The following is a 14,546-nucleotide window of genomic DNA, read 5'->3' on the forward strand; positions in this document are numbered from 1 at the left end:
TTGGAACTGGTTGATACGAAAACAAGCTATTCCTCAAGAGTGTTGCTAATTAATGATAACAAGAACAGAAGTTACTATCGGTGATGATACAAAGTGTTGACTGTTGAACACGTTACTATAATACTATTTGATTGGAGTTGGTTGCATTAAGGGTGAACTTAATGCTGACAATGGCTTGGTACTGAGATTGATAAAAGACAAATCGGTACTCGATTTTTTTTTTATGTGAAAGGCTAATGCTGAGGAGGTTAGTAGATAAGTTTCTACTAAGAGCAACTTATAACTTATACTTACAACTTACAAATTGCTACCATTAAGAACAAATTGTTGTTGGATTTGGTTTGAGCCCGGTTGACTTGTCTAATTATTAGGGTTTAATAAGGGAATTTTTACATACACCATATGGTGTTTCCAAAACACCCACTCAATCAGCCACATATCGTCCAATCAGCCACGGATTGAGTGGGTGTTTTGAAAGCATGTGTTTTTTTTTTGTCTTTTAGCTGTCTTTTTTTGTTTTATTGTGATTTTGTCTTTTTGTTATCTTTTGTTTTATTTAATTTATTTTGTTGGTTTTGTTGTTCACCATTTTTTGATCGGTTTTGTTGTTCACCATTTTTTGATCGGTTTTGGAAGTTGACAACGAAATAACAATTTTAAAAATTAAAACGTACAAAATAAAAGGAACGAGATTTACATAATAATAATTAGTACATAACGAATTACGTTTGTTTTCTTTTTTGTATGTCGTATGTAACCAATTTGTGATCGGTTTTAAAGTAATAACCAAACAAGAATTTTTAAATTGAAAACGAACAAAATAAGCATAACGCATAACCCGTTTCGGAAAAATGCAACATACAAAATACTTATTACATTACGAGTTCGGAAAAAAAATAAAAACCAAACGAGTTCGGGAAAAGGTAACAGCATACAAAAAACAAATCTAAAATGCAGCACCACCTCGTCGAAACGCGGCGCTGGTACTGTGTACTGGGCTCCATGTTGCTGGGCAGACATATACCCAACCATCCAGGTCATCTGACCGCGTATCTGTGACACGTCACGCTCTAGTCTCCGTATGCAAGAGTCAGTGGCCGCATCCAAACTCACGGCGCGATGTGTACGCGGAACGTACTGCGGGTGCTGATGCGGTGGCTGTTATGAACACGATAAATTAACGTTAATAAGACGAAGATACAAAAAAAATAAACGATAAAATAGAACGTACCTGATCACCGTCCTCCTCGCCCTCATCATCGTCAACCTCGGCGACCTGAACATGCACCTCCGGCTCCTCGATTGGTGGAGGCTTAACAAGTGGGACCTCTACGTACGGGTCAGCTTTCAAATCATTGACCAGGTGATACCGGCAGTTAATTTTCTGGACGATGCGCATGCCCGCTGCCCGTGGACGGTCCAGCTCTCGCGGCGGAATCGACGACTGAATGGGTAGGTCTTCCAGTCGGTCCCCGTAGCCTAAAGCAATCGCAATCCGCGTACGAACGTGCCACCGACCAACGACATGCGTCCCTTCCTGTGCCAGTAAATAGCGAAGTAGTCGCCGAAACCGCGAGCTAGGTTGCAGTATCTCCCCATAAGCAGGCATCGCAAAAAAAACAGGTCTCGGAGGTTGCAGTGATCTGCCCCCAGGTGACGACCCTTTACAGTCTGAGCGATAAGCCTGTGTAGGTACCTGTACAAAAATACAATAAAATATTATTATATCATATTACATTATATTATAATATATGATACATATACATATACAAAACTGTGCAACAGGTCCCTGATGGATGTGACTTTGCAGTCTGGCGCAAACTCTTGGCGAACCATAAGCCAAAGGTGTATCGCTAATCGCCGTCCAAAAACGCCTCAACACGTCATCTGGTGTATGGTGTATTCTCTCCGTGTAAACAGGGTCGGTTAAATCATCAATTGTGTACAAGCCCAGCGCCAAGGCAAACTTCTCCATCGACAGAAAACACTCATCCCCGAACAAGCGGAACTGAACCTCCGCCCGACCGGTATCCGCACCAGGAGCCAGCATCTCGACCTGCGAATCTCCCTCCGGGTGTGGCGTGAAACAATATTTACGCGTTGGTTAAATCTACTTTATAAGTTAATTGAAAAGGAAAAAAATACCTGAAAACGAACGTAGAGTAAAACTCTAGCGTGAGCACCCGGTACGCTGGCTGCTGGGCGGTAAACAATCTCTCCCACGGTGAATTCTTCCCAACAATTCTTTCTATCCTCTCTTCCGCTCCAACACTTTTTATAAACCGCTCAGACAAGGTCGAGGTAGGTTGTGGCTCCATTTTCCGAAGCTGCGTAAACCGGATATGGAATTCGGATCCCTGGTCAAACCTCAAATTCGCGTACCCATCAAGAAGTTCATCCCCTTCAATGTATCTATTCTCCATCTATGTTTAAGATATAAATATAATGTTAATCCCGTAAACCAAACCCGTTTCATTAACAATCCCGTAACCCAAACCTGTTTGATTATCAAACCCGTAACGCAATCCAGTTTCAATATCAAACCCGTAAACCAAACCCGTTTCATTAACAATCCCGTAACCCAAACCTGTTTGATTATCAAACCCGTAACCCATAACCCAATCCAGTTTCAATATCAAACCCGTAACCCAAACCCGTAACCCAATCCAGTTTCAATATCACACCCGTAATCCAAATTATATAACCCAAACCCGTAACCCAATCCAGTTTCAATATCAAACCCGTAACCCACACCCGTAACCCAAACCCCGTAGCCCACACCCATAACCCAATCCAGTTTCAATATCAAATCCGTAACCCAAACCCCGTAACCCACACCCGTAACCCAATAGGTTATGTTACCCGTAACCCGTTTACTTACCTTGACGTTGCCGGATCCGATCTACAATAGGTTATGTTAAATGGGAGACAGATGGAGGCTGGAATGGGTGTGTTGGGGTTAGGGTTTATGTTTGAAAGAGTTACCAGACGGCGGTACATAGTGTTTCAACATTGATCCGCCACTGATCGACCGATATGTGGCGGATTAAGTTTTTTATTTATTTTTTTTATCTAAGAGTCAAAGAAGAAATAAAAAATAATATTATATATTTAAAATATAAACTGATTTATACTAATAACAACACAACTTTGATATAACCAATAATAAATTACAAATTGAATAATTACATAAAAAAGCACCGGATATTACATCAAATTCTATACAGCGACTAATATCATCTTCTTGTTTATTAGCAGTTCTTCTGGATAAGCACTCCGAAAATAGCGTCAACACAGCAGATATTTGTAGTGGCTCTCCACTCACCGGCAAGCAAGTCACCGGAATCTGTGTCGGCCTACAGCTACGGGTTTGCCCCACAAAAAATGGGGTATAGTCATTATGCCCGCGTATCTCTGGCGGTCGCAACACTCCAGTCACCAGAATGTCAAATCCGCCAGGATACACGGGATAACTTTAAATAATGTACCATATACAGGTACCGTTATGCTCGCATATCTCCGATATCAGTTGTGGAGGCTCTTGCGACCTATCATGGAGTCGTTGACACCGAATTCATCAAAAAACAAAGATTGCTCGATGCACCCTACGTGGGCGCATCGGTGCCATCTTTATTGATATTGGAAATGACATGAAGGTTGATACGGGACTTTATTATGTGGCTGACCAGTGTTGATCCCCACAGTCGCCACAATCCCCAATAAAGGGCACTGTTGGGATTTATGAGGGGGGACTACTAAAGGTCGGTTGCGGTCTGTTGCTTTTTAGATGAACATTTCGGTGGCTTAGGTATCTTAAACCGGGGCTGAGAATGAGACTGGGAACGCGACAACGAATGTGTGGGGGTTTCGGGCGTTGGTTCTCGTGACAGGGAGGGGGCATACGAGCTGTGTATGTGGGGATCAAATGAAGGGGAGGGGCGTACGAGCTGTGTCTGTGAGGATCAAATGACGGGGACGGGGAGTACGAGCTGTGTCTGTAAGGATCAGTTGACGGGGACGGGGAGTACGAGCTGTGTCTGTGGGGATCAGTTGACGGGGATGGGGAGTACGAGCTATGTCGAGGGGTTTCTCTTGTTTTGGCTTGTTGGTTTAGATTTGGACGCCCCCTAGGGTCCTCTCGTTTCTCAGGCTCCTCCTTGTTTGATTTCCCAGAAAGAACAGACATTATCTTTGAGAATAGGCTTTTTTTTTACATTCGGTTGTTTAGTCCTAGAATTTGTTTTTCACATCTTCCAGTTCCGCTTCATAGTCTGGTTCTTCGTATCGAACAAACTCCGGACTAAAATCGAGCTTCCTCCAAAAGGGGTCTATGTCTTTTAATGGAATACGTATATTGTTAATAGTGTACCAGTTAAGCTTACAAGCACACGACAAGCCCCATGATGTTTGTAACCGGTGGTCGCACTCCGCCCCCGTATCTTGCAATGTGTCAAGCAAAGTCAGCTCTTTGTCAATTTTAGCGATAGCAAAAAGTGACACTCTATTATGTAGCTTTTCAAACAAAGTCAACTTATGGTACTTCTTGACCCTAACAAGGAAGTCTTCAAGGGTCGCACCGATTTCTTCCATTTGGGAATTCACCACTTCAAGGGCAAACGCCGCAATAGAGTCTAGGCAATTGTTCGGCCCCGCAAGGTATCTCTTCAAGTTCGCGTGCTGGCCCTCTACTCTGTCTGTTGTATGCTCGCCGAAGTTTAGTCGGTCGTCAATCAAGCAGGACACGAACTTCTCTTTGTAGGGTACCAACCAGTTGTCGCGAATATAATACCAAGCCTCTACAAACAAATAATAAAAAAACATTTTAGGCAATGTACAACTAAAATCTAAAATCATGTGTACATACGGGACATAATAAAAAAACATTTTACCACATCTGCCGTGTCCAGCTAACGTAGCTTCCATTTGACCGCAGTTGTAGTCGAACATAGATTTTGTTGGCGACGAGTACAGTACTTTCCACCAGTAAGAGAAGGACTCAAAGATATCTGTCTGAAAAAGACTCTTATGTTTTTTCTTTATGTTCTGGAAGATGTGCCACCTACAAAGGTTTTTGGTAGCATTGGGAAAGACTGTTTCACAGAATTTCATCAAGGCTTGGTCCTTGTCAGTCAGGATGACACGCGGCTCCCTACAATCGAAGTGCATGCCTTTAAGTCGTTCCAGGGCCCATGTGAAGTTGCACTCTTGCTCCCTAAAGATAACCGCGTACTCAATACAGAAAGACTTTGATGTCGACGTCACACCAACAAACTGAACAAACGGCCACTTGTACATGTTGGTGTTGTACGTCGTGTCAGTCAGCAACAAATCTGGGAACGCACGCCACATGGTATGCGACTTCTCGTGAGAGAAGAAAGCATTCTCCGTCCTATTTGTAGAAGGATTCTCCCATGTGTAAAAGGTAAACCCATGGGTTTGAAAGAAGTTTTCAAATACCTACGTTGGGTTTAAAAAAATTACTAAACATACAAATATTTTTATTAAAGATCAGAATTATAATAAAAATAATATAATAAAATAATATTATAAATAGTATTCTTATTAAATCTTACAGAATATATATATTTTATATATGATAAAACAAAATAATATATATTCAAAATAATATATATTCAAAAGAGTTTTACAAAATAATATTTCTAACAAAAAGTACCTGCATGGGGGTGTCACCAATTTTATCTTGGTCATCAACAAGCTTCACGACGTTGTATATGTCCCTAGTAATACATTTGTTACCGGGAAAGCGTTGCTTAATGGCTGACTTAATTTTAGCAGGCCTCAGACCCTGCCTATGCAACGTCGCAACCATATCAATTTCCTCGTCGGTCAGTTTCCTTAGTGTCGGGTGCCCCTCCTTAAACAAAACGGGATCGTAGTTGTGCGTCTCGTTGACAACCTCTAGCTTCCAACAATCACCTGGCGCGTTGTACCTCCCGACAAGTTTAAATGGACAACCCCTTTTAATACTCCCGGTATGCCTCACCCTTGCCTTTAGTTTTGGTTCCCCACCTCGATTGCATACAAGTTCAACACTTTTGTTCCTTGAACGTTGGACAGAGATAACACAACCATGCTCCTGTCCTGTCTTCTTAACCCAATCCACCAACTCAGCAACATAATTAAAATACTGATATCAAGCAATGTAAATAAAGTAATATTTAGTAACATCTTGAAAAAGAATAATATAAGTTTTTTTTTACAAAAAAACGTCATACATTATTAGCTACATAAGAAAACGTCGTCTCCCGTATGTAACGATCACCACCACCATCATCATCAACATCGTCATCGCTTCCTTCGCCGTGAGCCTCTTGAATGCCATCAACGACGTTGCTTGTGACGGGTCTTGACATGTATGGTTGCTCTCCTAAAGGTAACTGGTACAAATTCTGGGTTCCGTAATACGGACCGTCTACATGTAACTGCTTCGAAGACTGACCATAAGGCTCCTCGACTCTGGTATCATATGTATTCGGCGATGTCCTATTATCCTCCGGCCACGAAGGGTGACTACCGCCGTATATGATATACCCTTGATAAAATATAATGGCAATGTATAATATTTTAAAAATAACTAACACGCTATTATACTATATAAATACATTAAATAACCTGGGTCAGGATTTGGTAAGTCGTACTGCTCGATATTTCCATACCCCGGCTCATGGTTCGAGTCGGGAAGTTTATTCAAATCTGGCAAGCCTGACTGCTCTGGCTGATCGTTGTATGCGTAGCCCGACTGCTCGTCGTTCCCGTCACCAAAAAAAAATATCATACAAGTCAATATACTTTCTATATTTTAACAAACAAATATAACTAAATATAATTAACAAACATGCATAATATATATAGACAAGGGAGACGGGAGGCTTAGAAATAAATTGCTGACTTAATCCGTGGCTGATTGACCGATCAGCGGCTGATCGTGTACGATGTATGACTGACTTGATAGTCCGAAGTTGACGTGTATGTAATACGTGGCGGATCGCCCAATCATTCACGGATCGAGTACAAACATAATAAGACAAAAGCTGTTGACATAATAGGACAAAAACAGTGATCAGCCGCGGATCGCCCGATCAGCCACGGATTGGGTGTGTGTTTTTAATTTTGGGTGGTGTCTCTAGTAGGACCCAATAATAAAGACAGAAGACATGGAAAGTTCTTGGGCCGGCCCTAAATCTCTTTATTGACCAATTTATGTTTTCTTGTTCTGTAAGTTAGATACCCTATATTAGTCTTTATATATCAATAATATAATACATATATAAACGAAACCTTTAAAAGCTCTGTGGTTGTTCACTATTTTTTCTTAAGCCACTAGATTGCTTTATTTGTAAATCAATGTTTTTCATGCATTTGACCTGAATTCACGGGTATGAGTCTCACCAAACCCAAATAACCCTTAAACATGCTATAACATCTCACTAAAACAATATAATCTCACAAAATATTTGATATGAAAATTCATATAAAATAGGGAGATACAAAAAATTAATATCATAATTTTAGAAAAAAATTAATTCTAATTAAGAAACAATTTTATAGTAAAAAAATAAGCGTGTCATTAGTCTCACCAAACCGAGATAACTTTTAAAACGAGTTATAATATCTCATTTATTTGTGAAATGCTTTAATCATCAAACCCTAATTACATTATTAACTTAGTTACAACAAATAAAATTAAAATCCAAAAAAATATATAAATATTATAAACGAAAAATATAAACAACTCCGTAATACCGGGGATAAAAACTAGTTTCTATATATTGTAATCTTTGTATTTGTAATGCCTCACTTGCAACTTGTGTATGTAGGTCAGTCTTAGACCAAACCACGTACATGTCATATGTTCACCTTCGTTTATTTTTTACGGTTGAGAAACTTGGGTGGTGTTTGTTTTATTCCAAAAGAGCTTCCTGACCTCTTTTGTCTGCGCCGTGCAGACCACGCGTAGACATTGCCCTTTACAGACTGTTTGTTTTTCTGAAGACGTTTCATTAAAAAACGTCTGCGCGCCCACTTCCTGGTGCAGACATGATCCAACCACTCCTAGCCTCTTCTACACACATATTTTTCATCATACTCTCGTCTTCTCAAACCCTAATCTCATCCTCTCCTTTCCTCTTTCACCTCCACTTCCCAGCCACCTCCACCTACCTTCCACCTCCGCCACCGTCTCCTCCACTCACCACAGCCCACCGTTCACCTGCCGGAATACCGATGTTTGCAGGTACAAATTAGTATAGGACGAGTTAATAATAACTCAATGCCCAACGTTGGTTTACCCCCGGGAACTGAACAAACCGGAGATGGTGTCTTGGAGATATGTACAAATCAGAACAGATCTTTGTGTGTGTGCCGGAAGCATGTTGATCGTTATGGTCATCTACAAAGATTGATCAACAGTGGAAATGGGTGCAGATGATTTAAGGAGTTAGTTGTTAGGTGAGTTGTGGTGATTGTCAGAAACAAGCCGGAAAAATAAAGGCGTGCGCTATCTTTGCAAATTTGACATTTCTTTTTTTGTTTTTGTTTTGATCTTTCTTATTTACCACAAATCAATAAATCACGGTAGTTATTTTGTTTCTTTTGACAGGCAATGTTTATGTTTACTCTTTAATTAGCATATATAATATAATTTATTAGTTACATAAAATACCCATATTAGTTTTACAATTTATTCATAGACCATCCGATTAGAAGTTTTTGGTTCCACCACTAGTGGGCATGATAATGACGAAAGTAACCGATGATAGTGTATAACAATTAAAGAGGTGGTCGTGGGTTAAAATGCAAAACAACTCATGTTGGAAATGATTTATATTAGTGAAGTTGTCAATAGTTGTTTTTGTGTAGACATGAATTTTAAATGTTGGATTATATATATATATATATATATATATATATATATATATATGAATGGTGAGATCTAAATGATGAAATTAAGTTGTTTGTAGAAACTGATTTGAATGTTTGTAGAAATTGATTAGTTTGCATAATAGTTCAATTGTTATTAGTGTAATTGTTAACAGCCTGCAGACGTTAAAAAACAAACAGTCTTCTTCTTGCAGACTGCAGAGGTTTGGTCAATCTCTTATGTTGCAGATGCCTGCAGATATGGTCCGCAGACTACAGACATTTTACCTCTGAAAAAACAAACAGCACCTTGATGCCGATGAAAAGACTTCCTACTAATGAGAAAGTTGTTGCCGTTTGGCGTTAGAGAAATACGTGTACATTATAAGTAGAAGATCAAGTAAAAAAATTTGAACATTATCTTAACTTATGTTTATCCCTATGTAGTCACTATAAGTATACATACGTATAGATTAATGTAAATTCCAGTAATCGAAACCGTAATCGTAACAAATCATTGAGAGATTAACCGGGCTGCGGCAATTCTGATATTTTCTAGCGTTCATCATGTTTTTGATAAAAAACCGCAACAAACTTAATCTATGATCAATTAATTGGAGTTAATTTTAACTTGAACAAGTTGTCATCAAAGCTAGAATTTGAAACATGATTTGAATCTTTGCCAAATCAATCTAAGTTGAACAACTCTGATAATGATCTATAACAAACTTGTCTTTTCTCTATAATAATAATTATAATGAGTCACACTCACTCTGGTTTTGAGAGAATGTGAACAGTTACAACCTCAATGAATAATTCTCCAACATTCATACTCTTCTCTGATTTCAAAGATATTCAATAAATCAATAACTGAAATGCAAAATGATAATTATTCATTCATATAATCTATTAAAAATGTTGTAACTAGCTTGCGCGCCTGACCAATGTTTTATTTTAAGATCTGAATATGAGGTTGTGACATGTTTTGTCACAAGGGTACGGGCAGTCGATTTGTTTGACCGGTGCACGGTCGAAAAACCAGTCTCCAACCGCCAAAGCAATTGCCTGTACAAAAGATGATCAAAACTTGTAGTGATAATTAACATCATGTAGAATAAAATATATAAATAAATAATATTTTATGATACCTTGTTTCCAAGAAGAGGAGAATTATCAGCAAACCATGTATCTTGTCTTTCTGATTGGCAATGAGCGAAACATGAATTTATGAACAATCCGTTTTGTTTCGATATTGAGAATCTTTTGATTGTATTCAGCATCTGGTTTCTAAATCCTGCTCAAAGTGTAGTAGTAAAATGATTAAATTTTGGTTTTATGTATTTAACTAGTATCCAACAAGTTAAACACGTAAAAATGTTAGATATAAAGAAAATGGGTCAGCGGGTCAAAAGTAGTCCAAAGAGTCTTTTATTATTGTCGAAACAATATAAATTTTGCGGTCATATTTGATTATATATATATATATTTGTATAGATTTTTAAAAAATTGAACAAAAAGTGTTTTCGATCAATCAGCCCTGTTTAAGGCACAAAAAAATTATATGTTATCACTCGTTATATGACCTACCCATTTTGGAGCCTTAATAATAATATTAATGATGACGGTTATAATAATAATAATAATAATAATAATAATAATAATAATAATAATAATAATAATAATAATAAAAACAATAATAATAATAATAATAATAATAATGGCATTACCTTGTAGGAAATTTATTTGTGAAGGTGAACAGTTTGCAGGGTTCTTTTGACACGCCTTCCAAGTCCCACGATGATCAGCTGATGGTGGAGCTAAACTTGCAAGGATCTGAGAGATTATACGCTTTCAATCTTTGTATTCGTTAAAATTATAATAACTAGAATATTGTAGTAAGAATAGTTCATAAATCATATTTTGGACACATTAATTATTTATGAAATTTCAAAAAGATAAAAGTATTTACCTGCCAAGAGTCATAGGCTGTGTTGAGGAGAAACATAGGTGTTCTGAGGTTCGAGATAATGTTTTGCGGAAAAAAGCACTGACAACGTAAGAAAAGAAAGTCGTAGTTTAAAAAAACATCATCAAGATGATACCTTGTTTTCTTAATTTTAACTCGAAATAAGAACGAACACTTACAGAAGTTGGATCAAGGTGGTTTGTGCATGTTCTTGGTAAGTTTTTACCCGAACCCTGTTCAAGTTATTAAACATAAATTAGAATCAAGTCATGACCACCCACGTCTTAAAACATTTATATCAAAATTTTATAAGAACCTGCAATGTAACAACACCATGATACATGTTTCTAAGTGTGTGTCCGCCAGCTGCATCTCGCCTAAAATCACCAAGATGGGTTGGTTAGGTTACAGTTTAGAAAAAAGTAAATATCATCATCATCATCATCATCATCATCATCGTACTCAGTATATCTCACCAATAGCAAAGCTATGGTAGGGTCTGAGGAGGGTAAGATGTAGACAGCCTTACCTCTACCTCATAAGGATAGAGAGGCTGCTTCCGGAAACGAATCAAAACATTTAAGTAAAGAACAAACATTTAAGCATTTAAGCAAAGTAAATGTGTTAAGTATAATAAAAAAACATTTAAGCATGTAAACGAATCAAACGTTCAGTAAAGAGTTCGTGCAACGTTCAGCAGGAAGTTCGTTTATCTAAAAAACAAACGCAGGTCTCATTTATGTTGGTTCGTTAACTTTCATTTATGTTCGTTAGTTTACATTTGTTTAAGATTGTTCGTTTACGTTCTTGAATATATTCATTTAAATGTTTTTGGCCCATTACAACTTAATATAGCTTTAATAACTTTTTAGGCCCAACACATTCTTCTTTACATTACTATTAACTGGTTTTGCCCATTTACGTTCGTTCAGTTATGTTCGTAGCCGTTTGTTTATATTGTTAACAAACAAACATAAATGAAAATGAACATGTAACGAACGAACACGAGCATTAGTTTAATTGTTTGTTTTTAATCATTTATTTGGTTAAAGTTAAACGAACAAATACGAAGATGCTCCGTTTGTGTTCGTTCGGTGCATTTACAAGCCTAAAAACAATAATAGTATTACAATAGTGATCTATATCTTTATATAAAACTGTTTGACCCACATGTTTGACCATTTAAAAGTCAAAAGTAATGGGACTTACGCATCCAAAAACATTCCAGCATCAGCAAAACATTTAACTTTAGTTCTTCTTGAAAATAAACCGTGAAACTCGTCACAGTGTAAAATAGACGCAAGGCCACCTGCCGAGCACCCGGAAAGAAGGGCCTGAATATATGTAGACTTTTAGTACAAGTGTTTGACTTAAGTAAAAATTACAATATTATCTTGGATAATTGCATATAATAGTTGGTAACAAACAACTGACTAAATGAGTACCTGCTTAGCATACCGCATTCCTTTCGACATCAACTCTTCCATCGCCGCCAACCATATTTTTTGTCCTCTAAATTGCAGGTTATGAGCCTAGGATACCAATATAACATCAATATTCATATACATTATTCATGTTTCTATTAAGAAAAATGGTTTATTCCTCTCTCTGAATTTTTTTATAGAAAGAGTATAAACAATGTGCACACATGCACATACATGTGCATTCACACAAAAGATTATTAATACCACTATATTTTAATATATATATATATATATATTGAGATCTACATGAATGCTAGTCAATTTGTAAAGAAAATTATACTAGTGTTAAAACAATTTTCAGCAGATTCAACATATTATTGGTTCTAAAATGGACATCCCAAACGGGATTTATGAAATAAAAAAAATGTTATGAAATATTATTTAACTAGAAATATTTACCTTATCTTCAGAATCCCCAGTGAAAGAGGCACCATCACAATACCGAATCTTCACTCGATTCCAGTTGAAAAAATCTATAACCAAAGAACCCATGTGCCATATTAACAAAAACAAATTCTCATTGCAAAAATGACAAAATAATAATATATTAATGGTTTAAAACAAAACCTGGATTTTCTTGAGCTTTATTACTCAAAATCCCTGTAAAAGCTAACTGTTTTTCAAAATATTTTGATGATCCGCGTCTTGTTGTCTTTCGGTATACACACGTTCTAATGCTGTTACACCATCCTCCACCCTGTAACATAAATAATATTCCAAATATATTTATATAATTAAGGTCAAGATCATTACAAAAAGAGTTTTAAATGTTAATAATTTTGTACAGCTGTCACAAACCTCCAAATGAACGATCCAACTGTTTGCACCCGAACCGAATCCGCGATGCAAATGATACCCGGGTAATGTTCCATCCAAACAAACTGTAAAAGTATACAATTGCTATAAAAGTCAATAAAGGTGTACAAAAGTAGGCTTGGCAAACTTGTCGTGTTAAACATGTCAAACACACACGACACGATCAACACGGGTACCAAACACGAGCATCCATAATATCCTATTCATATATTTAATCATCTAAAAAATTAAATAGTTTTGATAAATGGGTTAGAAACGTTCGTGTACCCATTAACCCATTTAACACGGCTGGTAAAAAAAAGTTAATCATGGCATAAACAGGTAAGAAGGGTTGAAACCTTTTAAACACGATTTTAATCATAGCATTAACGTGTCAACCCGAACCCCTTTAACCCAAACCCGCCTGTATTCGTTTCAAGTCATGATAATGGGTCATGTCTGCAAGCTAAAAAAACTCTTCAAAAAGTCAAAATGTCACCTTTAGAATGATTAACATATAATTTACAGCAACTTGCACGCATATTGAAATCCCCAAAAGGCCAAAACCATTACATAATCATAAAACATTAAGTCAAGAAACAAGGGTCAATTTCACATCTGAAACAGTCCAAATTTGAAATTTTTAAATCAAATGCTTAAAACAGACTCAAACAAAACACTACCTTTAATGAATATTATAAACCCAAATCCATCTACTAATCAACTACAAACAAAACACTAACTTTAACCAAGATTTAGATCCAATCAACCCCATAACACAAATTCAGATCAAACCATTCAAAACCCACTTCTAAAACCACCTAAACATCCTATAAAAAAAAAAAAAACAACTTTTACCTGCCCCTTTATCAGCAGCTCCTTGAATCAAACTAAGACCCACATAAAGCGGGTTATAAACAGCCGACTGATTAACCGAATAACTCTCTACAAACGACAGCATTTGCGATGAATTTGGGTGAATAAATTCAAACCCATTTGCCCGTTTTGCCAACACATTGAATCCGATCAACAACGAGACAAAAGCTGTGATCTTCATTGTACAGATAGAGAATTAGTGAAATGGGTTTGTTTTGTTTTATAACATTTGTGGGTGGTGTTATCAAGCAAAGATCTGCTGTAATGTAATTGTAATAAATACAGAGGCAGAATGTGCGTGATTTAGTAGTGGTGTTGTTTAATGAATGAATGAATTTGCCTCAAGATTTAAGTGGTTCGAGGTGTGATTATATATTATTACAAAGAAAGACATGTGCAAATGGTAGTTAGATTTTGGGTTGTAATTTGCCCACACGTTTAAACTATTGTCTTAAAAGGTTTTCTTTTTTATTTATTTATTTGGGTAGTTTAATAAATTGAAAAGATTACGTAATTTATTTGTATTTATTGTGTGATCGAAACTG

The 14,546-nt window shown here is 37.0% G+C and overlaps 1 protein-coding gene across 1 annotated transcript; it reads right to left on the reverse strand.

Annotated features, from left to right (window-relative positions):
* Positions 1–9,834: 9,834 nt before the first annotated feature.
* On the reverse strand, positions 9,835–14,229 carry LOC143600795 (pectin acetylesterase 12-like). The gene is made up of 12 exons (XM_077078375.1): positions 13,984–14,229; positions 13,129–13,211; positions 12,898–13,027; positions 12,730–12,803; positions 12,292–12,378; positions 12,056–12,180; positions 11,163–11,223; positions 11,026–11,079; positions 10,850–10,927; positions 10,608–10,713; positions 10,029–10,174; positions 9,835–9,945 (listed from the first exon to the last, which is right to left on the reverse strand). Exons 1-12 carry the CDS (start codon positions 14,180–14,182, stop codon positions 9,835–9,837), a joined length of 1,254 nt encoding a protein of 417 aa, XP_076934490.1. The 5' UTR covers positions 14,183–14,229.
* Between the last annotated feature and the right edge of the window lie 317 nt (positions 14,230–14,546).

Source organism: Bidens hawaiensis, unplaced genomic scaffold (assembly GCF_021521415.1).
Source record: "Bidens hawaiensis isolate Kalapana, Puna unplaced genomic scaffold, B.hawaiensis_p1.1 tig00054914_1, whole genome shotgun sequence".
In the NCBI taxonomy this organism is placed as follows: domain Eukaryota; kingdom Viridiplantae; phylum Streptophyta; class Magnoliopsida; order Asterales; family Asteraceae; genus Bidens; species Bidens hawaiensis.